This window comes from Martes martes, assembly GCF_963455335.1.
Source record: "Martes martes genome assembly, chromosome: 15".
Classification (NCBI taxonomy): Eukaryota; Metazoa; Chordata; class Mammalia; order Carnivora; family Mustelidae; genus Martes; species Martes martes.
In genome coordinates, this window is record NC_137903.1 from 61,736,887 (window position 1) to 61,763,760 (window position 26,874).

Genomic DNA, 26,874 nt, shown 5'->3' on the forward strand with positions numbered 1-26,874 from the left:
CCCGGAGCTCCCCACCTTTCACCATCACACAACCCCAGGAGAGGGGCGGAAGCATACTCCTATCGCTAATGAACGACTCCAGAGTTGGGCCCCGAGCCTGTTCTCAAAGTTGTTCTTTCCGTGACCTTCTGCATGTCCGATAGAGTCAAAGGAAGGTTGGCTGGTTGCTATTGTTAAGAAGGTGGGACACAGGCATGTTTATAGGTGGAGAGAAACGAGTCTTCCTAATCCCCCATTCTAGCCATGCTCCCCCCCCTTTGACCCGCTCTCTCTAGTCCCAGGACCCCCGCCCAGGCCCCAGGTCGGAGGAGACGGGGGGACGGCCAGCCCAGTGGGTGCGAATCAGCATGACCTTCACCAGCTCGTGCTCCACAGCTTTGCCGCGGGACAGGTAAAGCTCTAAGAAGAGTAAAGCTGGGCTTTGCTGACGAAGACATCAGTAGCCGGGACTCCGGGTCAGGCCCGGGCTCTCCCTGCAGCCGTCGACCTCGCGGCTCTTCCCGTCTCCTTCCCCGCAGCCCTTGTGGCATCGATGCTATGTTCTCGGGCTTTGGTCACCTTCCGGACGACTGGTCCTGCCCCTCAGCCGAGGAGCATGATGGGGCCCCACCGGACCCACGGATCCCCTGCTCCCCTCAAAAAAGAAGCTTTTGCGCAAAGGAAAACATGATCTAGCGCACTCTCTTGCTGAACGACAAAACATTCCAGGGCTGTGGCCCTATCTTATATTTTCCCCAAGTCCCTTGTTCTCTTACCCTGTTTACCCCCGTTACATCCTGAGTTAGGGGACATCTCAATCCTAATAATGATGGACCAAACACTGCAGCTGGAGCTTATTTTCCCCCGGCCCCAATCCAGAGCTATTTCCTTCAGGCTTCAGGCCCCAATGTGGTTCCGGGACTGTGGGGCTTTTGGGGAGGCCCGGTGCGGGGAGAGCGCGGGATCTGGTGCCAGGCCCTCCGCTAGCTGCTTCGCATAAATGAGTTCATCCAACTCCCACTTAGCCACTCCGCCTTGGGTAAAACAGACCATCTCAATCAGGTAAAAACCATAATTTTGCAACAAGGAAAACCACAGTTCATAAAGTGGAGTGATTTACCTACGATCAGAAATTGAGAGTTGGGAGGGCCAGGCCTGGAGCCAGCTCTGCGGGTCCTGGGAACTGGATGGTCTGGGGGAGCCCCCACCTCCGAGAGCCCCGGCGGAGGGTGCACGGACCCGCCCTTCCCGCCCCCGGGGCAACTGAGGTTTCAACGGGCTCGAGCTTCTGGAAGCTGCCTGGCTACAAATGTGGCCGCCCACACTTGCCCCTTGTTCTCCCAGCCCCAGGAGCGCGTGTGCCCTCTCTAAAGACAGAGGATGAGGCCACTTGGCAGTGACGCCACCATTTAATCTCTCGATGTCCTTTCCTGAGGATTAACCGAAGCGCTGAGATTCACACTCGGATTCTCGAAGCAAACGTGGAGAACGTACCATCACCTTCCTTCCGGTCGCTCTCTGCTCACTGGAGGAGCCCGCTGCCGCGGCTCTCTGCCGGGAAGTCAGCGTGGGGAGCGGAAACCGTCCGCTCACTCGGAGAGCCGAGGTCGGCCTGGACGTGCATGAGTTTCTGGAAGCAAGCCCTGGACGCTGGGACCTGGGAGATCTGCGTCTCGCCTCTGACAAACCACCGGATCCCAGGCAAACCAGTCGGCCTCTGTGGGCCTCTGTTTCTTATCTCTTGAAGGGAGATCTTGTTGGGGGCAGGGGGAGTCGCTGGGCTTCCTTCCCCCCTCCACGGCGGAGAAGATAAAACTCCAGCCTCCACGGGAGTGTGCCCTACTTTGTACCAAATGAGAGCGTTAATCCCAGCCACCCCTCTTAGTGGCTGTGTGACTTTGGACAAATGCCTGTACCTTTCTGAGTATGTTTCTCTCCGTGAACACTGGCCAGGACTGCTGTGGGGGTCACGTAGCCCAGTCCCGGCCCGCCTGCAAGACGGTTCCCTCCTGAAGCACAAGACGGCTCCTAGCAAACCGCTGTTTGGCCTCTCCAGGGTCCTTCGCCCGATGTAGGCTGTTGGATGACGCAGCCACTGATTCTACTGTGACCCCTTGTGTCTCCAGCAAAGAAATATCTGGAACTGATCGTGAGCAAAGTGACTTTGTCTGAGCAGCAAACTCAGGTCTCCACCCGGTCTCCGTCCTCGGGACTGACCTCCTCCTGCCCGGGGAGGGGGAGGGGAAGGAGGGTTGCGGAGGCCTGATGTCACACGGCCCTACATAAGGGCCTCCTTTAGGCTCCTGCGGGCGGTTTGGAAGCAGCTGGAGGAATGAGTTAGGTCCCGGTTGTGGGGATTTTTTTTTTTTTTTTTTTTTTTTAGGTCAGACACAGGCACAGCTGTTGAACAAAATGCAGACTCCACAGAAAACCCAAAGCCTCAGACCCTTCAAACAGAGGAAGAGTTTAGGTAAAACTCTTCAGGGAAGCTGTCTGGGTCGCCAGAGACAGGGACGAGGATACAGACCTCTCTTGCCGTTTACTTATTCTTTTGTCTTTGAAATATTCATAGCAACCAGACAAGAGGAAGTTGCTGGAATCCGGGCAAAGTTCCCAAACAAGATCCCGGTAAGACTCCACTGGGCTTTTTGAAAAGGAGTATACCCTGTCCCTTGGGGGGGAAAAAAAAAAAAAAGCAGGGTGGGGGACCCCACTGTCTCTCCCTGTTCTGAGTTTCTAGGATACTGAGAGCTCGGAGTCACATTCTTAGGGACTGACCCTCTTGACAGGTGATAGTGGAGCGCTACCCCGGGGAGAAGTTCCTGCCTCTGCTGGGCAAGACCAAGTTCCTGGTCCCGCAGGAGCTGACCATGACCCAGTTCCTCAGCGTCGTCCGGTAGGTGACAAAGTGAAGGTCAGGGAGTGTGCTGGGTTTTTTCCGTTTGCTTTGTTAGTTGGTTTGGGTCTGAGGCTGGGGGCGTTCTGGAAGAGAGAGAAAAGGTTTCTAAAAGGTGACTCACCTTTTAGATTCTGCAGTGCCCGGGAAGGAGGCTGTGGGAAAGATGCTGTAGCTTCTACAGGTGCGAGAACCCCACAGATAACGAGTGTGAAGAGAGTAAGAGCTGCCGACTTTTCTAAGAAGTCTCAGAGGTCGTCTTGGCTCTGGAACTAGTCCAGAAGATCCTTTCTTCCTGCTTAAAACCCAGTCTGCATTTTCCCAGGAGAGACACAGGACCTTTCAAGTGGGGGAGTGGGGCCTCTTCCAAAGGCAAATACTCCCTGAACTGCTCAGACTCTGGGAGGCAGGACAGGGAAGGCTTCCCCACACGCGCTCCTCCCTGGGGCGAAGGCACAGCAAAGAAAATGGAGCCATTTTTAAAGCTTAACAGGGTTAAGGAGCGTCACCCGACACACGGCTTCAGTAAAAATGATTTGGGGCTAATGTGAATGCAACCCCTGGGGGGTGATTCTTCACGGGCGGGGAAGGCTGGAGAGGGCAGCCCTTGCACACCGCATGGCTGCTCGCGTCTTCAAGAATTCAGCACGAGTGTGCGTTTGTCCTGACGGGTTGTGTGAGAGCGTCCCGATCCCCTCTCCTCAGGGAAGCGGACGTTGGCTGGTGTGAACGAGCGGCTGAGGGAACATGAGCGTTAGGATCACAGCCCCTCCCTCACCTCCCTCAGAAACAACCCGTTCAGTCCCGAGAGCCATTCCTTTTCTCCTTTCCACACAGGGGTCATCCTCTCTTTTCCACCAGCCCTGACCACCCCCCACCCATCCCAACACTGGGTGCTCCAGGACGTTTAGTGAGCATCAGTTATGTTCTCAGTTCTTTCTAGACTCTGTCTTTATAACAGTGAGCAGAACAGACAAAAATCCCTGCCCCCAACCTCCTTCTCCAGGGCAGGATGCCAAAACCCTGACTGAAAGAGAGAACGGCGGGCCATCGGGGTGGTTAAGTGTCCAGCTCTCGGTTTCCACTCAGTTTGGGATCTCAGGGTTGTGAGTTCGAGCCCTGCACTGGCTCCATGCTTGATGGGGGTCTGCTTGGGCTTCCTCTCCCTCTCCCTCTACCCCTCCTGCTCACGCTCTCTCTCTCTCTCTCTCTCTCTCTCAAATAAATAAATAAATCTTAAAGAAAAAAAGGAAAGAAGGAAGGAAAGAAAGAAGGGAGAGCGAGAAGGAGGAAGGAAGGAAGGGAGGGAGGGAGGAAGAGAGGAAGGAAAGAAGGAAGGAAGGAAGGAAAAGGGAGGGAGGGAGGAAGAAAAGGCAAAAGACAGGAGGTGCGCATGCGGCCTCGGGAAGGTCATGCGCACTCGGGAAGGTCATGCGCACTCGGGAAGGTCATGCGCACTCGGGAAGGTCATGCACCTGTCCCAGATCCACCCGTTCCCACTGTAGAGACACTTCTTTTGCCCCGAACACCCATGCCATTGTCAAAGCTGAAATCCATGGGGTTATGTCGAGAGGGATTATCTGGTTGTAAAAGTAATCAGTTTCCAGCCACCCGTGTCCCACAGCCACCTAGACCTCGCGCACCCGAAAGTCCAAAGCTCTGAGACCAGAGAGGGCAGGCTGTGCCTGCGTCTCCAAGCAAACGGAAGGTGCTGCAGGGAGACAGAACCCTTACCTGGGTGTCCCCATGGTCATGCTGTCCTCCACCCCAGGTCGAGCCAGGCCTCAGACCGACCTTGACATTTACGGCACGTCCAACTGAACTTTGCCCCTTCTCGCTCTCCTTGAGAGGGGAGGAGAGTTGGCGGGCGGATAAAGAGCAGCACCCTCCCCAAATGTCGTCCCAAGGCTGTTGAACAGCGAGATGCTGGGAGACACTGTAATCCCCTTTGTATGTCCGGGGATGTACAGACATTGAGTTTCAGAGCAAAGACCGGCTTATTCGCTTAGCATTTTTGTGTTGATGTGTCTCCTAGTTAGCGATAGGATGGCCTCGCCTTTTTGGCCCAACTGGGAGTACTTAATGGTCTTTTAAACCTGCAGGGAAGGAGGAGGGAGCAATTCAGTCCTCCCGAGGGTCATGGTTCTGCAAGCTCAGTCAGAACCCCGGGGTCTGGAGGGGAGCCTGGGAGGCTCAGTGTGTTGAGATAAGCATGTGATCTTGGGCTCAGGTCATGATCTCAGGGATCGAGCCCCACGTCAGACTCTGTGCCCAGCAGAGTCTGCTTCTCCCCCTGCTTGTACACACACTCTCAAACAAACAAACAAACAAAACCTTTAAAAGAACCTCTGTGTGTGGAGTGCAGGCATCTGCTTTCAACAGCCCTCGTGGGGAGCTATCGAGTTTGAGGACCGTGCACTCGCGCGGGGAGGTGGGCTCCTTGAGTAGACGTGTTTGCGGCGGACAAACAGAGGTTAAGTCCGGCCTTGGGTCAGGGGCCCATTCCCTGCCCCTTTAAAGTTTTCCCCTCCTGCCCTCTCCTTCCTCCACACCCAGGAGCCGCCTGGTTCTCGAGGCCACTGAAGCCTTTTATTTGCTGGTGAACAACAAGAGCCTGGTCAACACGAGTGTGACCATGGCAGAAGTCTACAGGGACTACAAGGACGAGGACGGCTTTGTGTACGTGACCTACGCCTCCCAGGAGATGTTCGGCTGCTCGGGGTCCGGGCGGACCCTGCCGTCCTCTCCAGGGCATGTCAGGAACCAGTCCTCGAACCCGTGGAGGGACGGACCGCCTCCTGTGTGTGCGGCGGGCCGTCCAGGGAGCAGCGCTGCCCATCCGTGATCGGCGACCCCCCCCCCCCACGACAGGAGGTCCGGCGTCCCTGTGTCTTTGTGGGGCTCCGTGCTCTTGTGCGCTCTAAGACAGCAGGTGGCTCCTGGGATTCCGTACGTACTGAGTCTCTTCCGAGTAAGAAACGGTGAGCTTGCGTGATGGTTTTGTGATGAGCTAGAGATGGATTTTAAGTGACTTTGGTGCTGGAAGCCGGCAGGCCCTTGGGGAACTTGAGTTCAGCCCGGTGTGGGGAGGAGTCCCACGTGGGCTCCGTCACAGGGACCCTCGGGCGGTGGACGGTCCCCTGTGGAGCTCCCACGTGGAGCCGGTGTGAACGGGCTCAGCTGGGAGCAGGCGTCCTCCTCTATGTCTTTACAGAGATGATCGCTGTGTTTCCACTGTGTTCACTCGACTTGCTTATTTCCTCTTAGATTGTACTTTGTGTGTTTGTGCCTAAGATGCCCCATTCAGTATAAAGTCACGGAACCCCTGTGCTTGTTGGCTGCGTGCCAGGCACCCTGTGTCTCGGGGCCTCATCGCAACCCTCTGTGGCTGATTATTGTGATCCTCGGCACACAATGATGAACGGAGGCCCAGAAAGGTCAAAAATCGTTTCCAAATTCACACACAGCAGGGTCTGCTGGGATGGGAGCCCGGGGAGTCTGGCTTTGGAAGCTGCCCGCACTCCTTGCTCTCTGCACTGGCCCCGATCTGAGGGGGTTACTCTGCGAGTTCCAGCTGGCTGCCAGAGCTTCGGAGCCCACGTTCACCAGCTCAGCCCGTGGCAGAGACTCGCAAAGCGGGGAGCGCGGCAGAGCTTGGCCGACAAATGTTGGTGAATGTTTGGTTCGGCAGCGAGCTCCAGCGTATTTGTCAGGGAAGGCTTTGCAGGGTATCCAACTCAAGCTGGGTTTTGAAGCATGGATAGGAGTTCATCGGGAAAGGAATTTTGCTCATGTATACTCAACATACCATTTCGGGGCACTTCCTAAATGGTAAGCGCTGTTCCAGGTCATGGAAATTCAACATTGACCGAGACAGGTAAGGTCCCAGCCCTCAGGAGTCCCTTCAACTGAAGGGAGGGAGGAAAGACAATATTCAAGATGAGTTTGGATGCTTGTAAGTACAATCAAGAAAAGTAGGACAAAACAGAAGGTGATTCGCAGATTTAATCCTTGCTGTAGGATGGCCAGAGCTTCTGGGATCACGCCAGGGAGGGAAGGTGGCCAAGCAGGTCCAAACATGTGAGCTTTACAATCCGAGGGGATTCTGGGGCAGTGGCAGCGGGGGAGGGGGAGAGAACTTAGCCAGGGGCCAGGTCTACAAGGTCAACTTTGCTATGGTATTTGGAGTTCATTCTAAGGTTGCTAAGCGGGAAAGGAGAAGTATTCCAACTGGAGAGAGAGACTCAGGGAAGGTGTGATCCCCCCCCTTACGTCCCCCAGGAGCATGGAGCTGGCCTGTGTCCCCCGCTCACTCTCGGGATCTGCTGTCCTGCTCCAGGCTGCTTTTCCTGACTCCCAGGCAGCCAGCCTGCCCTCTCTCCTGCCCTCGGCTGTCCTCTCCCTGCCTGGCTTGCCCCCTCGACGGCTCTACTCACTTCCTCTAACACCCATTCATTGAGTCCTCTTTGCCATCTGCCAAGTGAAACATGCCTCCCAGACTCGTCGTCCAGACAGATCCTTTTGCTTCACCTCGAGCGAAAAATACTCTTCCGGAATGAATCCATGTCCCCGGATTGACTCTGACCTTGATGAGAGGTGGTTGGCCCTGGACAGCCACCTAACCACCGGTGCCTGGGGCTGGCGTTCCTGCTCTCAGCCTTACCCATTTCCGTGCCTGCTCTTGAATCCAGCATCTAAGATTATCATCACGCTGGGCTGTACCTGGGTACAGCAGCTGTACCACAGCTGCTGCGGTCTGTTCCGTGTCCAAGACCGTTCCCAGTATGGCTTATCTCCTGCGTCAGCCTCTGGCTGCCTGGTTTGTGGTGGACAGTGCTTGGTGTCCTGCTGCTGTCTCACCAACCAGCCAAAACTCACAGGTGGCATAGAACCAGCCTGGCTATTTTTATGCTTGTAGCATCTGTGGATAAGGATTTCCGAAAGTACACAGTGGCCACAGCTTGTCTCTGCCCCCTGACATCTGGGCACTCAGCTGGGAGACCCAAAAGAATAGGAGTGAGTTGAGCAGCTGGGTGCTGGGATCATCCAGAGGCTTCTTCGGTCTCTCATCGGACCCCTGGGCCCAAATGACTCCAGGCTGGGCTCAGCTGAGCCTGGAGGGGCTCCACGTGGCCTCTCTCAGTGTGGGTTCCCGGACGGGCATCTTCGGAAGGAGCAGTGAGGGGCACGTCATCCAGGGAAGCAAGACTGCGGCTGACCCGCTCCTAGGTGATGAATCTCAATTCGTCTGGGGCGGGATTTTTTTTTTTCTTTATTTTCTTCACATCCATTCAGATGCATAAGATTAACTGGCAATAGGTCCTTTGATAAATTATGACCACTTTTCTGTTATGGTAGTCATCATTGCCTATTGATTTTTACGAGTTCACAAAGTTGAATAATTCGCTCTTTGTACGCCATGGGTATTAAAATAATCACCCAGTTCTTTTTGATCTTGTTTATGGCAGACTTTCGCACATAGCCGCTTTTTATCCTTAGGTTATCTTTTCCCTGTGCATTCTGAGGGTGCCTTCCCAACAGAAACTTTCTCCCTACTCCACAATTAGAAACAACGTCTACCTGTCCTGGGTTTACTTCTAGCAGCCATGATTTCACTTTGTTTACGTTGAAGTATTGGAACCAACTGGAATTTATTTTGGTAACAGAAGAATGTATGCAGGTGCCATTCTTCCCAAAGTCCTAACCAAGTGTCACATGCGGTTTTAATAAATCATCTACCTATGGACGTTTGAATTTGCTCTGATTACGTGTTTATGTCTTATTACCATAACAACAACAACAAATACTTAAGAATAGTGGACCGTGGCTCTCCTTTTCTGGATTCCCTGCGGCTCCCAGTAATGCTAAGCACATTTGGCTAATTCATGTTCGGTGATAAATTTGAGAACCTGCATTGTCAGCTTCAGAGGGAGATACCAGAATATGGGACTGTGCCATTGGTTGTTCCCACGGTGATGAGGTCAGGGAGGAAACCGTTTGGGTTTTGCTGCCTGTTTAAAGTCATTAGCCACCCTCTCCCCACTCCCATAAAACCAAAGGAGGGCAGATAAGAACGCAGTTGCTTCTGTCTCTGCTAATGTAGGAGCTAAAGCTGACCCGACTGCCTTCAGCGCCTAGACCAGAGATCATCAGACTGCCGCCTCCAGCCACCGGACAGGGGCTGATCTGTGTAAATAAAGGACTTCTGGAATGAATGCAGCCTCACCATTTCTCTACCATAGTCTCTGGCTGCTTCTGGGCCATAATGGCAGAGTTGAGAATTTGTGATGTAGACCATATAACCTGCAAAGCCTAAAATGTTTACTATTGGATCCTTTACAGAAAAAGTTTGCTGACCCCCTAGTCCAGGTTTATGGTAATAATTTTCTCATCAAGAGATCCCAGGTGGGGATGTCTGGGTGGCTCAGTCAGTTAAGCGTCTGCCTTCGGCTCAGGTCATGATCCCAGGGTGCTGGGATCGAGTTCCGCATCGGGCTCCCTGCTCCTCGGGGAGCCTGGTTCTCCCTCTCCCTCTGCTGCTCCCCCCTGCTTGTGCTCTCTGTCAAATAAATAAATAAAATCTTTAAAAAAGAGAGAGAGCTATCTGCTGGGATAAATCATATAAGAAAGAAGTTTCTTTTCATTGTTGTTGTTTGGTCCTACCTGAGCTGGGAAGGACAGCGTTTCCCAGGCTGCTGGGCTCATTGATTTTGTGCGGCTAAGTGACTGAATGGAGACACACAGATCCACAGGCACTCCTAATCACAGCTCATACTCGCCAAGTCTCCTCTGGACTCACTCACCTTTCATCTGCTTCTGAAACATGGATGGGAGATTTCTAGGTGTGAATTGTTTCCTCCCAGGAACCAAAGAAGCCAGTTCACACCGATTTCCCAGCAAAACCCCTCCGAGTTAGGGGACCTCAATTGCTTCCACAAGACTAGATTCCAGATTCAGGGCAGGACTTCCCATGGGCACAACTGACATTTGGGGAAGTAATTCTCCGTGGCGGAGGCTGCCGAGGTATCCTAGGGCACTAGCTACACCCCAGCCTCTCTTTACCGATGCCAGTAGCACCGTCCCCTCACCCCAGTGGTGACACCGAAAAGTCTCCAGGCATTGCCAGATGTCCTCTGGGGGGTGAAATTGCTCCCTGCTCAAAACCACAGCTCAAGCCTGCTCTAGACGTGTACACACGCGGGTCAGCCTCACCTAGGAGCTGGTTCAAAATGCAGAAGTTCAGGGCTGTCTCCAGAACTACTGATGGGAATCAACAATTTATAAAGATCACTCAGGTGATTCGTAGGCTGGAAAGTGCAGACATCATGCTCCATCCACACGGCTGCCCCTTCCGTAAGCACACAACTCGGCCCAGCACCGTATTAAGAGACAACGTGGTGTCCTGGGACGAGCTGGAATTTGTCATCAGACAAACCCAGGTTCAAAAGAAGAGTCTGTCCCCTGGGTCTCGGGGATTATTTATGTCCTCATCTGGGAAAAAATCTCTTGTTTTTGCTTCAGAACATGAAGACCTTCTGAGCAGATTGTTGTTGAAAGATCAGCAAACATTTAGTATCAAAGTTTGCAGATCACTTATGTAAGTTTCCCACAAGTGATGAGAGCAAAGGCAGCAAGGTCCGCACTAACAGAACCACACCAGGAGCGGCTTCCCCCACCCCATAAAGCCCAACTAGTTCAGAACCCAGGGGACTCCGCGGGCGTTTACGTCGGAGCCGCCACACACCACCAGGTGGCGCCAACACCACTTCGTTATATTTGGCCAAGCCCTTCGCTGTCAATCAACCTAAACCCCCCAATTTTAAAGTTCCTAATGGGGTAGCCGAAACTTCTGAAGGGTAGCTCTAGCCCAAGGGGAATCAGACATAAATACTGGGGAAGAACAGACAGAACATTACAGGTCTCTCCTTGACGGGAATGCTAGTTAGCCCACAGGAAAAAACCGCCCAGACCTTGGAGCTACAGAACACCAGAAAGGAAGGCTGGTCCTCGGGACTCCTGGTGTTGCCATGGCAACCGGAGTCATCCTAACGGCACAAATGGCCCAGATGGCTTCGGAGAGCAGGGCGGGAGAGTGAGGACCATAGACCACCATGTGGGAAAGGAAGTCAAGAGAAGGATAAGAGGGGCGCCTCTGGGGCTCAATGGGTTAAAGCCTCTGCCTTCTGCTCCTGGGGTCCTGGGATCGGCCTGCGTCAGGCTCTCTGCTCCGCGGGGAGCCTGCTTCCCCCTCTCTCTCTCTCTGCCTGCCTCTCTGCCTACTTGTGATCTCTCTGCCAAATAAATAAATAAAATCTTAAAAAAAAAAAAAGAGAGGATAAGAACAGCAGACTTGTAGAAGCAGAAATAAAACACGTCCCAAGTGTTATTTTACCTTTGTTTGATGCCTTTTATCAGAAGAATAAATATTATTCCTCCCTAAGCACCTAGTTCAGAGAGCTCGGCCACCGGTATGATCTCAGACCCTGAGCTATGGTATTAGAGCGACTTTTCACGGAGACTGGATATAACACTTCCAAATCAACAGCATAGACCCCTGGGTCAGCAGGAAACAGGAGTCAGAGTGGGAAGAGGGTCACTGGGCAAGCAGCTCCCTTAAACGGATTCAATTTCCATGACACCTTGGAAGAAGGGGTGCTCTGCGTGGGGAATACAGGATTTTCAGCCACTGAAAATGACCAACCCCGTTCATAAAACAAAATGGACAGTGTCTTGTGAATTTAAGTGCTGTGGTTCCCTCTAGGCACAATACCCTTTTGGGAACAACCCCTACTTTTTCCCCCGAAGACACTGCCTTTTCTCCTCGTTCTGTGTCTCTGTCACTCGCTGCCGAACATTTCATATACCGGCTCACCCTTTCTTGCTTGTGTCCTATTTTTATTATCTTTTAAACATTTCGGCGTCATTGCTCATGGTCTTTCATGCCTGGAGTGTCCCCTCTCTCGAAGGATCAACGCTTCCAACTCATCCTGCAAGATTCAAGGCAGCTTTGTGACTGGGTTCTGTGCTTTTTTCCAGTTTATCAATGACTTGTTTATCTGGGAGCTCCACTGACCCTCGATCTCATAGTCAATATTTACAAGACCTTGAAAGATACTTATGACTGTTGTTGTTCCCATTTTAAGGATGAAGACGCTGAGCTTAAGAAAAGTCAAGTCAGGTTCTAAAGGCAGAGAACCAATAAACCTCTAGTCCAAACTCACATCCGTATCCTCCTGTGTTCTCAACATCGCATGGGACATACTTACATAGAAAGAAAAGTGACTTGTCGTTTATCCGAAATTTAACTATGTATCCTGTGTTTTTATTTCTTACGTCTGGCAACCCCATGTGTGCCTCTGATATGGGCCAGGGCTAGCTTTGTCCCTTGGGACTCTCCCTTTGCATAGTAAGTTTTCAGCAAATGGAACTATACGGAGCTTCTGGATCTCAAACTTTCCATAGGGAGTTCTCCACTTTGAGTCACTGGAAAACGACAACTTAATCTTTAAAACCAAAGTCAACTGGCCTTTACTGCCCCAGCGGCTAGTCCCCCTTCCTGCACACACATTTCTACATGCCTTTAGTATTGCTTATTCCGCCATGTCTTAATTATTGTGAGTAGTACCCTGCCTGGGAGAATCAGTATGAACTAAGACTGCAGGTGTGAATTAACAAATACCTGCATGAATGAACAAGCCATTATGAAGACAATGAATACATTCTCAACTTCTTTGTATTTGCTCTTTCAAATAGATTCCCATTCATCTGGGGATAACAGGGTGGTAGTTAAAATACAGAAACATGAGTGAAGACACTGCGTGAATAACAGACCTGGATTTTGGTGTCCAAAGTACCTTCAGAGAAATGACTAACAAAAACCAGATACCAAAATCACGAAATCAGATCAAATAAAGGGAAAAGTAATGAATGGCTGCAATGGTTTTGGGGATTGAACCGTACCTGCTCAGATTTTCTGAGGCAGTTCTAAAGACCTCTCAAAAAAAAAAGTGATTTTTTTGGGTTGAAACCTAAAGAAATTACCCAGGTGGGTGTGGTGTGGGGAGAAGGGTGGCTCTCTGTGTAGGGGTGGGGGTGGAGGTAGGAGTAGGAAAGAGACCATTTTATTTACTCTAAAGAACTTGCTCTAAAGACTTTTATTTATTCCAACAGGTCTAAGGATGACTTGACTCACAGTTACCTGAGCAATTTGTGGTTCAGGACTCCTTTATTCTTCAGGACAAATTATACTAAAATGGTTTTTTTTAATTAGACTTGGAAACCCCAAATCCCTTCTATAAGAGAAGTCAAATCTTAGAATGCAGGGCTTGGCACAATTGTGAAGACATTCTCTGAGGAGTCCTTTAGTGCCGCTTCTCCTTTTCCGGGGGAGCCTGACTTCAGAGTATCGTGTAGATATTTGCCTTTGGCTGCAGTCACTTAGACAGTCACATAGGACAGAAAGTTCTCTTTCCAGCTATAGGTCTCAGGGGCCCTTTTAAGTCCTGATTCAAGGTGGGCCATTCCTTCCTAAATGACTTCACCGTAGTTAAATCTACGGCTTACCCTCAGCTTCAATGCTCCCAGGTCAGCTGCGGACATCCCTCAGTCTGGATGTCCCCAGCCTCTTCTGAGTCACTGAGATCGCAGGACCAGCCCAGCATTCAGAACTGCAGAGAAGCCCCAGCTGGCCGGGGCTGGGCCCCCACCGCGAGTGGGTCATTTGTTGCCACTAGGAGCCATGGAAACTGGAGGGACCGAATGATCTCGAATATAATTCGGGAGCATTGCTTGTGTCTCAGGAGCATTTTAAGTATTTTTTGTCATCCTATTTGACTCCTAGACAAACTGATGTGGTTTAACTCCGTTTCAGCCAGTGTGGCACCCTTGGTGTTCTGGATAGCCGTAGGCATTTGACAGAGAGCTAGAAATCACTCAGGTAACCGCCAGTCAAGTCATCCTTAGACCTGCTAGAATAAATAAACGTCAACCAAGCACATTCGAAGAACTCACTGGCATTATTAAGTGATTCACAAATCAGGCAACAGCCCATCCAGCAAGTGGAGGGGAGCTCTGCCGAGCCGTAGGAAAGGTTTTTAAAGGCAGAGAGAGTTCTTTATAGATCCTGGATATCAACCTTTTATCTGTACTGTCATTTGCAAATATCTTCTCCCATTCCGTGGGTTGCCTCTTTGTTTTGATGACTGTTTCTTTTGCTGTGCAGAAGCTTTTTATCTTGATGAAGTCCCAGAAGTTCATCTTTGCCTTTGTTTCCTTCGCCTTTGGAGACATATCTTGAAAGAAGTTGCTGTGGCTGATATCAAAGAGGTTACTCCCTATGTTCTCCTCGAGGATTCTGATGGATTCCTGTCTCACGTTGAGGTCTTTTATCCATTTCGAGTTTATCTTTGTGTACGGTGTAAGAGAATGGTCAAGTTTCATTCTTCTACATATAGCTGTCCAGTTTTCCCAGCACCATTTATTGAAGAGACTGTCTTTTTTCCACTGGATATTTTTTCCTGTTTTGTCAAAGATTATTTGACCATAGAGTTGAGGGTCCATATCTGGGCTCTCTACTCTGTTCCACTGGTCCATGCGTCTGTTTTTATGCCAGTACCATGCTGTCTTGGTGATCACAGCTTTGTAGTAAAGCTTGAAATCAGGTAACGTGATGCCACCAGTTTTATTTTTGTTTTTCAACATTTCCTTAGCAATTCGGGGTCTCTTCTGATTCCATACAAATTTTAGGATTATTTGCTCCAGCTCTTTGAAAAATACTGGTGGAATTTTGATTGGAATGGCATTAAAAGTATAGATTGCTCTGGGCAGTATAGACATTTTAACGATGTTTATTCTTCCCATCCAAGAGCATGGAATGGTCTTCCATCTTTTTGTGTCTTCTTCAATTTCTTTTAGGAGTGTTCTGTAGTTCCTCGAGTACAGATCTTTAACCTCTTTGGTTAGGTTTATTCCGAGGTATCTTATGGTTTTTGGTGCTATAGTAAATGGAATCGATTCTCTAATTTGCCTTTCTGTATTTTCATTGTTAGTGTATAAGAAAGCCACTGATTTCTGGACATTGACTTTGTATCCTGCTACATTACTGAATTGCTGTATGAGTTCTAGTAGTTTGGAGGTGGAGTCTTTCGGGTTTTCCATATAAAGAATCATGTCATCTGCGAAGAGAGAGAGTTTGACTTCTTCCTTGCCAATCTGGATACCTTTTATTTCTCTTTGTTGTCTGACTGCTGTTGCTAGGACTTCTAATACTATGTTGAACAAGAGTGGTGAGAGTGGGCATCCTTGTCGTGTTCCTGATCTCAATGGGAAGGCTGCAAGCTTTTTCCCATTGAGGCAGATAAGGTTGATATCCAGGATCTATAAAGAACTCCTCAAACTCAACACACACAAAACAGATAATCATATTAAAAAATGGGCAGAAGATATGAACAGACACTTCTCCAATGAAGACATACAAATGGCTACCAGACACATGAAAAAATGTTCATCATCACTAGCCATCAGGGAGATTCAAATCAAAACCACATTGAGATACCACCTTACACCAGTTAGAATGGCCAAAATTAGCAAGACAGGAAACAACGTGTGTTGGAGAGGATGCGGAGAAAGGGGAACCCTCTTACACTGTTGGTGGGAATGCAAACTGGTGCAGCCACTTTGGAGAACAGTGTGGAGATTCCTCAGGAAATTAAAAATAGATCTTCCCTATGACCCTGCAATTGCACTGCCGGGTATTTACCCCAAAGATACAGATGTAGTGAAAAGAAGGGCCATCTGTACCCCAATGTTTATAGCAGCAATGGCCACGGTCGCCAAACTGTGGAAAGAACCAAGATGCCCTTCAACGGATGAATGGATAAGGAAGATGTGGTCCATATACACTATGGAGTATTATGCCTCCATCAGAAAGGACGAATACCCAACTTCTGTAGCAACATGGACAGGACTGGAAGAGATTATGCTGAGTGAAATAAGTCAAACAGAGAAAGTCAAGTATCATATGGTTTCACTTATTGGTGGAGCATAACAAATAATATAGAGGACAAGGGTAGATGGAGAGGAGAAGGGAGTTGAGGGAAATTGGAAGGGGAGGTGAACCATGAGAGACTATGGACTCTGAAAAACAACCTGAGGGTTTTGAAGGGGCGGGGTGGGAAGGTGGGGGAACCAGGTGGTGGGTATTAGGGAGGGCACAGATTGCATGGAGCACTGGGTGTGGTGAAAAAACAATGAATACTGTTACGCTGAAAATAAATAAAAAATTAAAAAAACAAAAAACAAAAAAAAAAAAACAAAAAAAAAAAAAATAAAGGCAGAGAGAGGGCATCTGGGTGGCTCAGTTAAGCGTCTGCCTTTGGCTCAGGTCATGATCCCAGGGTCCTGGGATTGAGTGCCGCAGGCTCCCTCTTTCTGCTGCTCCCCCTGCTGGGGAAAAAAGCATTTGGGAGCTATAGTCATAAAGGTACGTAGCAGGGGGGCACTTAGAAAGCAGGGAATGTGGACTCTGAGAAACAGAGGCTTTTAGAGGGAGGGGGTGGGGGCGGGGTGAACCTGGTGGTGGGGATTAAGGAGGGCAGGGACTGCACGGAGCACGGGGTGTGGTGCATAAACAATGAATCTTAGAACACTGCATCAAAAACTAATGATGTATTTTACGGGGACTAACATAACACAATAAAAAAATTAAAAATAAAAATAAATTAAAAAAAAAAAAGCAAAGAGTGAGGTTATCCCTGACCACGCGGAGGGAGGCACTTGGCCTGTTTGGGTTGGTTGGTTTGTTTCCAGTCTTATTGATATACAATTGACATATAACCTTGCCTTAGTTTAAGGCGCACAACGTCATGATTTGATGTATGTATGTATTGCAAAATGCTCACCACGATAAATTTAGTCACCATCCACCACCTCACATAGCTACGTGTTCTTTCTTGTGATGAGAGCTTCTGAGATCTTCTCTCCTAGCAACTTACTTCTGCATTGTAGTTCGGTATTGCTAACTACAGTCACCGTGTATCCATGGCAACCCCAGGACTCAACGTATCTTGTAACTGGAAGTTTGTACCTTTTGACCACCTTCACCCATATTGCCCACCCCGAAATGTCCCACCTCTGGCAACCAACAGGGTTGACGTAGTTGCTTATGTTAAATCTTACTTTGCTTCTGGCTTAATTGTTTGGAACTGATATAAAATCATAATGTAAAATCTAAATGTTAAAAAGGAACAGGCCCCAAATGGAGTCACTCTGGTCAAGATCCAGCGAGACTTAATAGCTAACCTAACGGCAGTGTCAGCCTCCCCAGGAGGGGAATGTGAGCCCAATCAGCCTGGATTTTTGTGATCAGCAATGGTGATTACCAGCTGACCCTCTGAGTGGCCATTGTGGTGGCCCAGACTCCCTGCCTCGTGCAGAGGCTGCTTTTAGGCAATAGGCTTGAGCTGTGGAAACCGGAGCAAGGCAAAAGTGTCCCCAGTGCCCACCGAGCTGACACAAAGAAGCTCCCAAGTGACCCACTTCAAAAGAGCCACAACCCTACCTGACCAGTCACAACCAGGCACAGTTCCTGAGATTATCAAAAAAGGGAAAATTCGGTACATTCCCATACTTCCTCACTCTGCCTGTAACTATAGCCCCTCACCACCGCCTCCTCACAGACCCTCTCTCCTCTCCTGTCCTGCCTGCCCTCCCTTGTGGTGCATTTGATTCACTACGATCTCTTTTGTTCTGCCTTGGCTGAATTCTTTCACTGCCCACACCTCCAGCCTCCACCCTATCAGGATGCTCCCGACCTAGCCCGTATGGTGTGCCCCCTCTGTCCTCCTGCACCCACACCTCTGCAGGAGGTTGGCATGTCCCGCATGTCCTGCATGTCCAAATTTAAGGTGTCTTCCTCCTGGATTCACAAACTTTTCAAAATCCTAGCAGTAATCGAAAATTTAAAGTGTTGGGGTGCCTGGGTGGCTCAGTCGCTAAACATCTGCCTTTGACTCAGGTTATGATCCTGGTGTCCTGGGATTGAGCCCCATGTTGAGCTCCTTGTTCAGTGGGGAGTCTGCTTGAGGATGCTCTCTCTTCCTCTGCGCCTCCCTCTGCTCTCGCTCTCTCTTTAACAAATACATAAAATCTTTTTTTTTAAGTGTTAAAAAATTGTGTTTACATGGGTTTCTCCCACTGGGCCATGCTTTCTTTATGGGCAAAAGCATTATTTTATATCCCTAGAGCCTAATACCATCTGGCATTCAGGAGATGTGACTCCCTCATTTTTAAAACACTGCCGCGATCCCTAGTTACACATACTAGAGAAACCCCAGCTTACGTGGAGTGTTACACAAGGTCCTCAGAGATCTAATGCCTAGTCTCATTGCTTGGGACTCCACTTCTTATGCCAGAAGCTACAGACAGATTTGATTTACATCTTGTAGCCTGTCCTCACATGTGGCCGGCCCCCTGGGTACACAGCGTGTTTCAGTGAACGTGGCTTCTGCTCGTGGCTTTCACTAGAAGCAGAGTGTAGCTGAGTCCTAGCTCAAGCCAAACATTCCCCAGACCTCCTCCGTATTCCTCTCTCCGCTAGTCTTCTTCCACGGTCACTCTGATTTAGCCCAAGACAGTCAAGCTCCCTGCCCTATATTTGCCCTACGGAGGCTTACCTGACAACACTTCCAACAGTGAAAGCAGACATTTTGGGGTCTGGGAAGACCAGATTTATTTGGATATGGGACTGGCTGGGCCTTTGGGAACTTTTCTAAATCCCAGTGCCATTTTTAGCCTCTCTTGGAGACATAAACCAATTGAACTGCATGGCACACAGATGGGTTCTACACAGCGGGTCTGGGATGACCGCTTTCGCTCTGTGTTACCAGCCTGTTTGGGTTGCAGCTGACAGCTGCCGCATTACTCCAAACGTGGCTGGTTTCACCCCGTTTTGCCTTGAGCAGGGGTCAACAAACTTTTCTCCAAAGGGTCAGATAGTAAATACTTTAGGTTTTCCTCTCTGCCACAGTTCTGCCACTATAGTGTAAAAGCAGCCAGAGGCAATGTGTAATGGAATGGGCGTGGCTGTGTGCCAATAAAACTTTATTGATGGACACCAAAATTTGACTTTAAGACCATTTCCCCCCTATCTTGAACTGTCATTCTTCCTTAGATTTTACCCATCCCATTCCCACAACCATTTGAAAATGTAAAAACCATTTTTAGGTCGCAAGCTTGTCACAAGTAGGTGCACGCTGGATTTGACCCACGGGCCACAGTTTGCTGAGTCTGAACTGGGTTAGAGACCCTGCTGCAACATTAATCAGCCTCCGTGGGGGGGCTTATTAAAAAAGACTTTAAGATCTCACCTGTGTTTCTGAGTCAGCAAACCTGGGGAGGAGCCTGAACATTGCTAACAGGTTCCCCGGTGATCTGTTGCTGCAGGTCTGACAACCACACATTTTGAAACCTCGGGCCCAGAACTTGAGAATGGCCGCGGTCTCATCGTATCCAGCCCTGCTGACGGTCACTGTTGTAGGTGTCATCGACATCCTGAATCAGCAGTGACTGTGGTCCAGAACATCCGGGCCAACATGCATCAGAGGTGTCTTGGGGCAAGACGGAAAGGATTCACACCCGGGCCAGGCAGCAGGCAGAGAGCACAGTAAGGTGCCAGTTCTAGGAGAGCCCAAGGCACCCAAGGGTGCCAAAGAGGCCTCCTTAAACCTGGTGTAGGGGCACTTGGGTGGCTCAGTTGGTTAAGCGTCTGTTGATTTTAGCTCAGGTCATGATCTCAGGGTCAGGAGATCAAGCCCCGTGTTGGGCTCTGTGCTGAGTATGAAGCCTGCTTAAGAATCTCTCCCTCCTTCTGCACCGCTACGCCCACCCCCAGTCACGCAAGCTTTCTCTCCCTCTCTCAATTTCTCTCTTAAACAAACAAACAAACAAACAAAAACAGAAAAACCACTGCCATGTGGGCTTGGGTCTTGGGTACTGGGTTCCAGGAGCCCCAGCCCCAATGAGAAGGAAGGGATTCTAGAGGGTATAGGGTTGCAGCCGAACTCCCTTTAATCTCTGCGGAAACTCTCTCCACCAGTGAGAAGAGAAACCAGGGCTGTGAAACAGAATCCAAGTGGCTTTGGGGGGTTGGTTTTAAAAATAGTGTTTGATGTATGTTTTACTCTGTGGTTGTTTTCTGTCACCAAAGTGCTTTCGTGGTGGTCTGGGATCCAGAGCTGGGAATCTTAGGGCAGCCACATGGATGTGTGACCTGCCCAATCCCTCTGTCATTTAGACTCCCACTACTATGACAAGCGAGAAAGAACTTTCCTCGACTCTTTTCGGTTCAGTCCCTGTGGGCCTGCAAATTAAGCTAACGAGAGACATGCTAACAAGAGAAAAGACGTGCAAAAGGATTTATTCAGTTACTTGAGAGACAGAAAGAGAAAGAGAGCGAGAGAGACCGTGGGGAGGGCTGGAGGGCGAGAGGCTCAGACTCCCCGCTGAGCACGGAGCCCAGGGCCGGCTCCACCTCGCAACCCCGAGATCCCGACCTGAGCCTGAGCCGAAACCAAGAGTCGGACGCGTCACTGCCTGAGGCACGCAGGCGCCCCCAGCCCCGGATAGTTCTCACACCAAAGTGACCTCCTTGGGGTGCCACCCCGGGACCTCCTCCTCGGCCGTCACCGCGGGTCGGGGAGCCCGCCCGCTGCCGGGTGAGCCGTGTGTCCCCCCACTCGCTCTGTGACTTTAGCCAAGTTACTTAGAAAGTCTCCACGTCTCAGCAGCCTCCTCTGTAAACCATGCAGATCAAAAGAGCCGCCTCACAGACTTCCCGGAGATTTAACGCGCTAACGTGTATGACGGACTTAAAGTTAAAAGAAGCCCTGACCAAGGTGAAGCGCTGCCTAAGCCTTCGCGACTGCTGTCAGGCACTCGGCTGAGGGGCTCCGCGCGCTCGGCTGCCGCGCGGGGCTGTCACCAGCGCAGGCTCTACTTTCTGTCACTTTCTGGAAATTCCATCCCGCCCCTCTGCACAGCCAGGCTGTAAGCGTCGGCGGAAAGGACTTCAGACTCTGACAGGAGCTTGAAGGATCTTTAAAAGGCACGAGCCTGGTCGGGCCGCTCCGCCCGCTGACATCCTGCGGGGGTCCCGCTGCCCTGACGGAAAAGCTCGGACGGGATGTCGGCTACGGGGCCACCGTAGACGGGGCGGAACGTGTCGTCATCGTCATCGGGCGTGACGCTGGTTACAACGGAGAAGCCGCTTGGGCGCACTGGTGGTTGTGAATCGTAGGCCCTTGGAAAGCGGCAGGAGGTGGCTTCCTCCGACTCCCCTTATCTGCCTAAGGACAGATCCTCCAAAAGGGACCAGTTGTCCTAAGTCCCGTCCCTTGGCGCTTCTTCAGCCTGAGAGGATAAACTCTGGTCACAGCAGAGGAGACTAGAAGTCCTCACCGCCTAGATAAGCTGAGTCGCAGGCGCACCGCCCATCCACTCTCCTGAGGGCGCACTCTCCCTCCCTAGCAATCATTTACTTTCCCCTGAGAAGCCTACGTCCCTCTCCCCATTCCCTATTAAGATGGTTTTGAGTCTGAACCCTAAGCTACCTCAGGGAATTTGCTCATTCCCCCCCCCCCCCCCCCGGGTATCTCGCATGTGTCCACGAGGTACGCGTGTCCTAGAGGGAACAGGTTTTCCTTCTTCCCTTCTAAGCTCTTCGACTAGTCTAGTAATTAAATTGACGTAAGACAGATTAACAGGAGAAAAACAAAATTTAATTTTAGTACCTATGTAAAGGAGCCCCATAAAAATAGAAGGCTTTTCAAAGAAGTGACCTGGGCAGGAGGCTTTTATATCTTTCAGAAAAAGAAAATAAATTTGCAAAGAATTGACAAGGCAGAGAGGGGTTGGGCTTGGGGTAGAAAACCGGTGAAGAAATTTTTTTTTGGTTTTTGTTTTTGTTGTTTTGGTTTCTTTTTTTTTTTTTTTTAAGATTTTATTTATTTATTTGACAGACAGATCACAAGTAGGCAGAGAGGCGGGCAGAGAGAGAAGGGAGGAAGCAGGCTCCCCGCCGAGCAGAGAGCCCGATGCGGGGCTCAGATCCCAGGACGCTGGGATCATGACCTGAGCCAAAGGCAGCGGCCTTAACCCACTGAGCCACCCAGGCGCCCCACTTGGTTTCATTTTTTAATGGCCTTCTCAGCCCTAAATTCCTGTCTCTGGTGCTAAGGGTGCCTGCTACCCTCCTGGTGCGAGGGGGTAGCTTTCCTGCAGTCAGGGCAACGAGGGAAGGTCAGAGTGTCTTTTTTGCACCAGCTGATTCTCAAGTACCTTTAAATCAAAATAATCAACATGCCAGTGTGGCATTTTGGGGATGACATATTCTGAACTCCTACAGTGTTACTAAAGTTTTTGTTCTTCTCTTGTTAATGTCTTTTCTCACAGGGCTCTCAGTCAAGAACTCGGAAGAATGGAGGGAAAGTCATTCCACCCGCATCTGTCTCCATCCGTCCACTTGTTCAGGCTGGTGCTATCCTGTGGCCTGCTTTGTTCATTACATGTCATTCATTCTTCCCATTCTCTCCTCTTTCCCCGCCCCAGCCTCTCCTACAGCCTTTGTCACCACAGGGGTCAATTCCCATTTGTGAGTCGCGTGTTTCATGTCTGTCTAAATTTAACCAGTGCGTGGACTGGATATTCATCAACCCTGATTACCCACATGTGGCACAGTTCCTAGCATCCTACAGACACTCGGCGAAATATGTGTGGAATAAATAGAAGACGATCAGTGGCCACGGAAGTCATCAGAGAATGTTCCACGATGTAGATAGAGCCTGTTGGAGTCGCTTAGTTGGTGAGAAGGCCGCAAGCTACATTTACTAACAGTTGCTACTGTTCACTGAGTGCCTATGGTCCATCCAACAAGCCTGGACTGAGCACCAACCAACAGGAAAAAAGCTCCAGGCTTGGCACTGGGCCGCAGCAGTGGACACAACAGTCAGGTGCCTGGGTGGCTCAGTCAGTTAAGTGTCTGACTCTTGATTCTGGCTCAGGTCATGATCTCAGGGTCAAGAGACTGAGCCCCGGGTAGGGCTCTGCGTTCAGTGGGGAGTCTGCTTAAGATTCTCTCTCTCCCTCTCCCTCTTCCCCTCCCCTCACACGTTCTCTCTCAAAAACAAACAAACAAAGAGCCGGGAAGCCCTGCCCATGAAAGCAATGACTTTGTTGTGACTTTGTATTTTGATAGAGTTCAAAGGTATAGCTAAATTGCAAAAATAATACAGTACCCTTTATCAAGATTAGCCAACTGATTTCATTTTACCCATCTTTGAGGGAATTTTTTGTTAATGTTACACTTCATTAAATACAGAAATTTTGGTAAAGGAGAATTTGGGAATTCAAACAAGTGTGCAGTACTTAGCACCATGGCCCTTTGCCATGGAATGTTTTATTCCTTTTTGTCCTCCTCATGAGTCCCTGAGCTGACCGTATTGCCCATAAAATGGGCGACTGCACCCTCCGCGTGGTGCTGAAGGAAGGAGTTAATAATCGTCAAGTGCGTTCTAATAACCTCTGATGAAAGACATCACCCAAAAGTAAAATTCACGGATTTCTTTTTCCCTCTTACAGCTAACAGCTGTGACCGACTTTATTTTTGTGACAAGGATTAGCTTAGATCTTCCCTCGCCTGGTTTCCATTTCCCTCGCCGCGGGCTCTTGCCCTCACCTCCCGCGTCCCCCGGCCGCCTGTCGCCGTGGCAGCGCGAGAGACGTGTAAGTTGTGTTTTCCTTTAGGAGGACTTTTTGTGCATTCCTCGTCCCGGCAGTGAGATGTTCTCCGCCGATGGGCAGCTCGGATGCCCTTTGGTTCATACTCACAGGAAACTCTCTGGACGTCCCCAGCTGCTTTTCGCCTAACGCCGTAGCTAACCCAGGGCCCACGGCGCCACGCGACGCCCGGGGCTTCTGTCCCCACCGCGCTCGGGGGACGTGGACGCCCCGGGGCCGTGCGGTCCACTCCCCCGCAGTCTGTACGCGCACCGTCCCCTCACCCACCCCCTTCCCAGGTCCTTTCCAACAATTCACATTCACCTATTTAGGGTTTTAAAATCTTGCCGTGTGTATGGCCGACTATTTCTCAGGTATTTCTAAACCCTGAGAAGTCGAGTAAAATGCTCCCCCCCCCCCCCCGCAGAAGAGTCCACTATATCCGGCTTTGAGGAGGCTCTGGGCTTCTTGGGGAGCGACAGTAATTACGACCGGCCATGTGGGTTCCTTTACGACCGGCCATGTGGGTTCCTTTCCTCGGGAACAGTTTCACTGGAATGCGGTAGTGCGCTCCCGCCGAAGCCGCCGGAAACACACCTACCGTGGAGCAAGTTGGGTTTATTCCCCGGTTCGGGGCGGAGAAGGTGCACCGTGGGTATCCGCAGGGTCTCTCACTAAGAGGGGACAGAAAGTGGTGGTTTGGGCCCCCCGCAGCCTCGCTTCTGAGCGCGACAAGCGTCCCACACGGGATCCAAGATGGCGCCGCCGCCTCCCGGCCGCCCCCTCGCGCCGGTTCTCCCCCATGAGCAGCCGCACCCGCCCGCCGGCGCGTCCAGTCAGAAACCTGGATGTCATCCTCCACCTTTGATTTTCCTCTTTTCCCAGCCCCACCTCAAGTCTGTCAACAAGTCCTACTGCTTTTTCCTACAACACACGTCTCGGTTTCCCCGTTTCCTCTGCCCATCTCCGGGGCTTCGGCCGCCACAGCTTGCCCGCCGCTCCCCGTCGGTCTCCCCGTCGGTCTCCCCGTCGGTCTCCCCGTCGGTCTCCCCGTCAACACAACTGAAGACTGACCTTAGGCGACCTTAATATCCAAACTCGCTCCCGGACTCAGAACCCTGCGCTTCAGTGTCCTTCGCAGCACCCGTCGGTCCCGCCTCTCCAGACAGCTCCCGCCCGCCTTCCCCGTGCTCGCTCTGCCCCCGTCCCCCGGCCTGTGTCATCCAGTGAAACTGGATGACAACCAGCCCGGTTGCCCGCCAGTCACCCGCAAATCCCCTTTCCGGCAGGAAGATGGTTCTCGGCCCCGGGTTACCAAGTAACCTGTGTCGGTCCATGATGCCACGTCTCCAGATTGTCTCCGAAGAACCAGAAATCCAGGTTTTAACAGAAATCACTCCACGCAAAAACACTGGCACAGAATTCTCATTTGTTCTAAATACCCATGTAGGCCCAAAATACCTTTGTATAGAAACGCTGCCTACGGGCGCCTGGGTGGCTCAGTTGGTTAGGCAACTGCCTTCGGCTCAGGTCATGATCCGGGAGTACCAGGATCGAGTCCCGCATAGGGCTCCCAGCTCCACAGGGAGTCTGCTTCTCCTCTCTCATGCTCTCTTTCACTGTCTCTCTCTCAAATAAATAAATAAAATCTTTAAAAAAAAAAAAAAGAAAGAAAGAAACGCTGCCTACGACTATGGACTCATCAGCCTAGACCATGCCAAGCTCTTTCCCCTGAGTGGTTGCGCACTGGTCATTCCAGGGGTATCTGGAATTCTCCTGCAGCCCGTTCCAAGTCCCCTTCCTCTGCCTTCTACCTCAGAGCTGCTCAGGGTGCAGTCCACAGGCTGTGTTCAGCTGTGCCGTAAAGACATGAGAACCAACACGTAGTTTGCAAACTGTTCATGACAGGTTTCCAGCAAGAAAAGTACAAAAATGGACTTTCACATTTATAAGAGTAATTTTCTGTCTGTTGAATGTAATCATTTGGGGCTTGAATTTAGTGTCAGGGTCAGAAAACATTTTCTGTAAAAGATCAGAGAGCAAACACTTTAGACTTGTGGGTCATACAGTCTCTGTCCTAACTACTCAACTCTTCCATTGCAGCATGAAGACACACGAAAGCACACCCAAGGGGCACCTGGAGGGCTCAGTCAGTTAAGCGTTGGACTCTTGATTTCAGCTCAGGCCATGATCTCAGGGTTGTGAGATCGAGCCCCGTGTTGGGCTCTGTGCTGGGCGTGGAGCCTGCTTAAGATTCTCTCTCCCTCTGCCCCTCCCTGCTCACTCTTTTTTTTTTTTTTTTTAAAGATTTTTATTTATTTATTTATTTATTTGACAGACAGAAATCACAAGTAGGCAGAGAGGCAGGCAGAGAGAGAGAGAGGAGGAAGCAGGCTCCCCGCTGAGCAGAGAGCCCCATGTGGGGCTTGATCCCAGGACCCTGGGATCATGACCTGAGCCGAAGGCAGAGCCTTTAACCCACTGAGCCACCCAGGCGCCCCTCCCTGCTCACTCTTTAAGAAAGAAAGAGAAGAAAAGAAAGGAAAAGAAGAAAGATTACCCAAAAGCATGTGTGAAAGTGTATATAAATGATTGAAAGTTCCACAGAACTTTTTTATGAAAATGTGAATTTCACATACTTTTTACATATCATGAAATCGTACCTGCTTCTTAATTCCCACAACTACTCTATGAAATACTATCATCCTCCCCATTTTATCAGTGAACAGAAGTGGAAACAAGAGTTTAAATACTTTGCCCAAGGTCACACAGGAAATTGTGTGAGTGGAGGTACAGGCCCAAGCCACCTGGTGGCTGCCCCTTTCCTATGAACTGCTCTCTGTTTGGAGGCCGAAACAAGTTCTTTTTTCGGATCCGTAATGGAGTCTCCTGGTCAAAGTGTCAATATTGTGGTAAATGAGACGGAGACAGAAGACTCTCGTCCTTCTTGCCCTGGAAAGGCATTGTACAGAACTATTACATTGCCACAAATCTCTAAAACACAGGAAAGTGACCCCATTTTGTTAGGCCAGGCCTGCGTGTGATAGGTAAAAGAAAACAAACCCACACAGTTTATAGGATTTTTTTTAACGAAGGAAATGCAATCAAATCCAGGGAAAGTCCATTTAGGAATGTGATCTCTCCAGATAATCCCATCAGGCCTTTGTAACTTCCTTAACTATTTACAAATTCTATCAAGTTTTACATTATTTTTCTGACCTTGCACTGTA

The 26,874-nt window shown here is 50.3% G+C and overlaps 1 protein-coding gene across 1 annotated transcript; it reads left to right on the forward strand.

Annotated features, from left to right (window-relative positions):
- Window positions 1-2,391: 2,391 nt before the first annotated feature.
- Window positions 2,392-24,966, forward strand: MAP1LC3C (microtubule associated protein 1 light chain 3 gamma; the record flags this gene model as incomplete). Its single annotated transcript, XM_080824513.1, has 6 exons — window positions 2,392-2,449; window positions 2,552-2,607; window positions 2,769-2,875; window positions 5,432-5,630; window positions 24,530-24,672; window positions 24,759-24,966. The coding sequence occupies 6 exons, from the start codon at window positions 2,392-2,394 to the stop codon at window positions 24,964-24,966; spliced, it is 771 nt and encodes a 256-aa protein (XP_080680639.1).
- Between the last annotated feature and the right edge of the window lie 1,908 nt (window positions 24,967-26,874).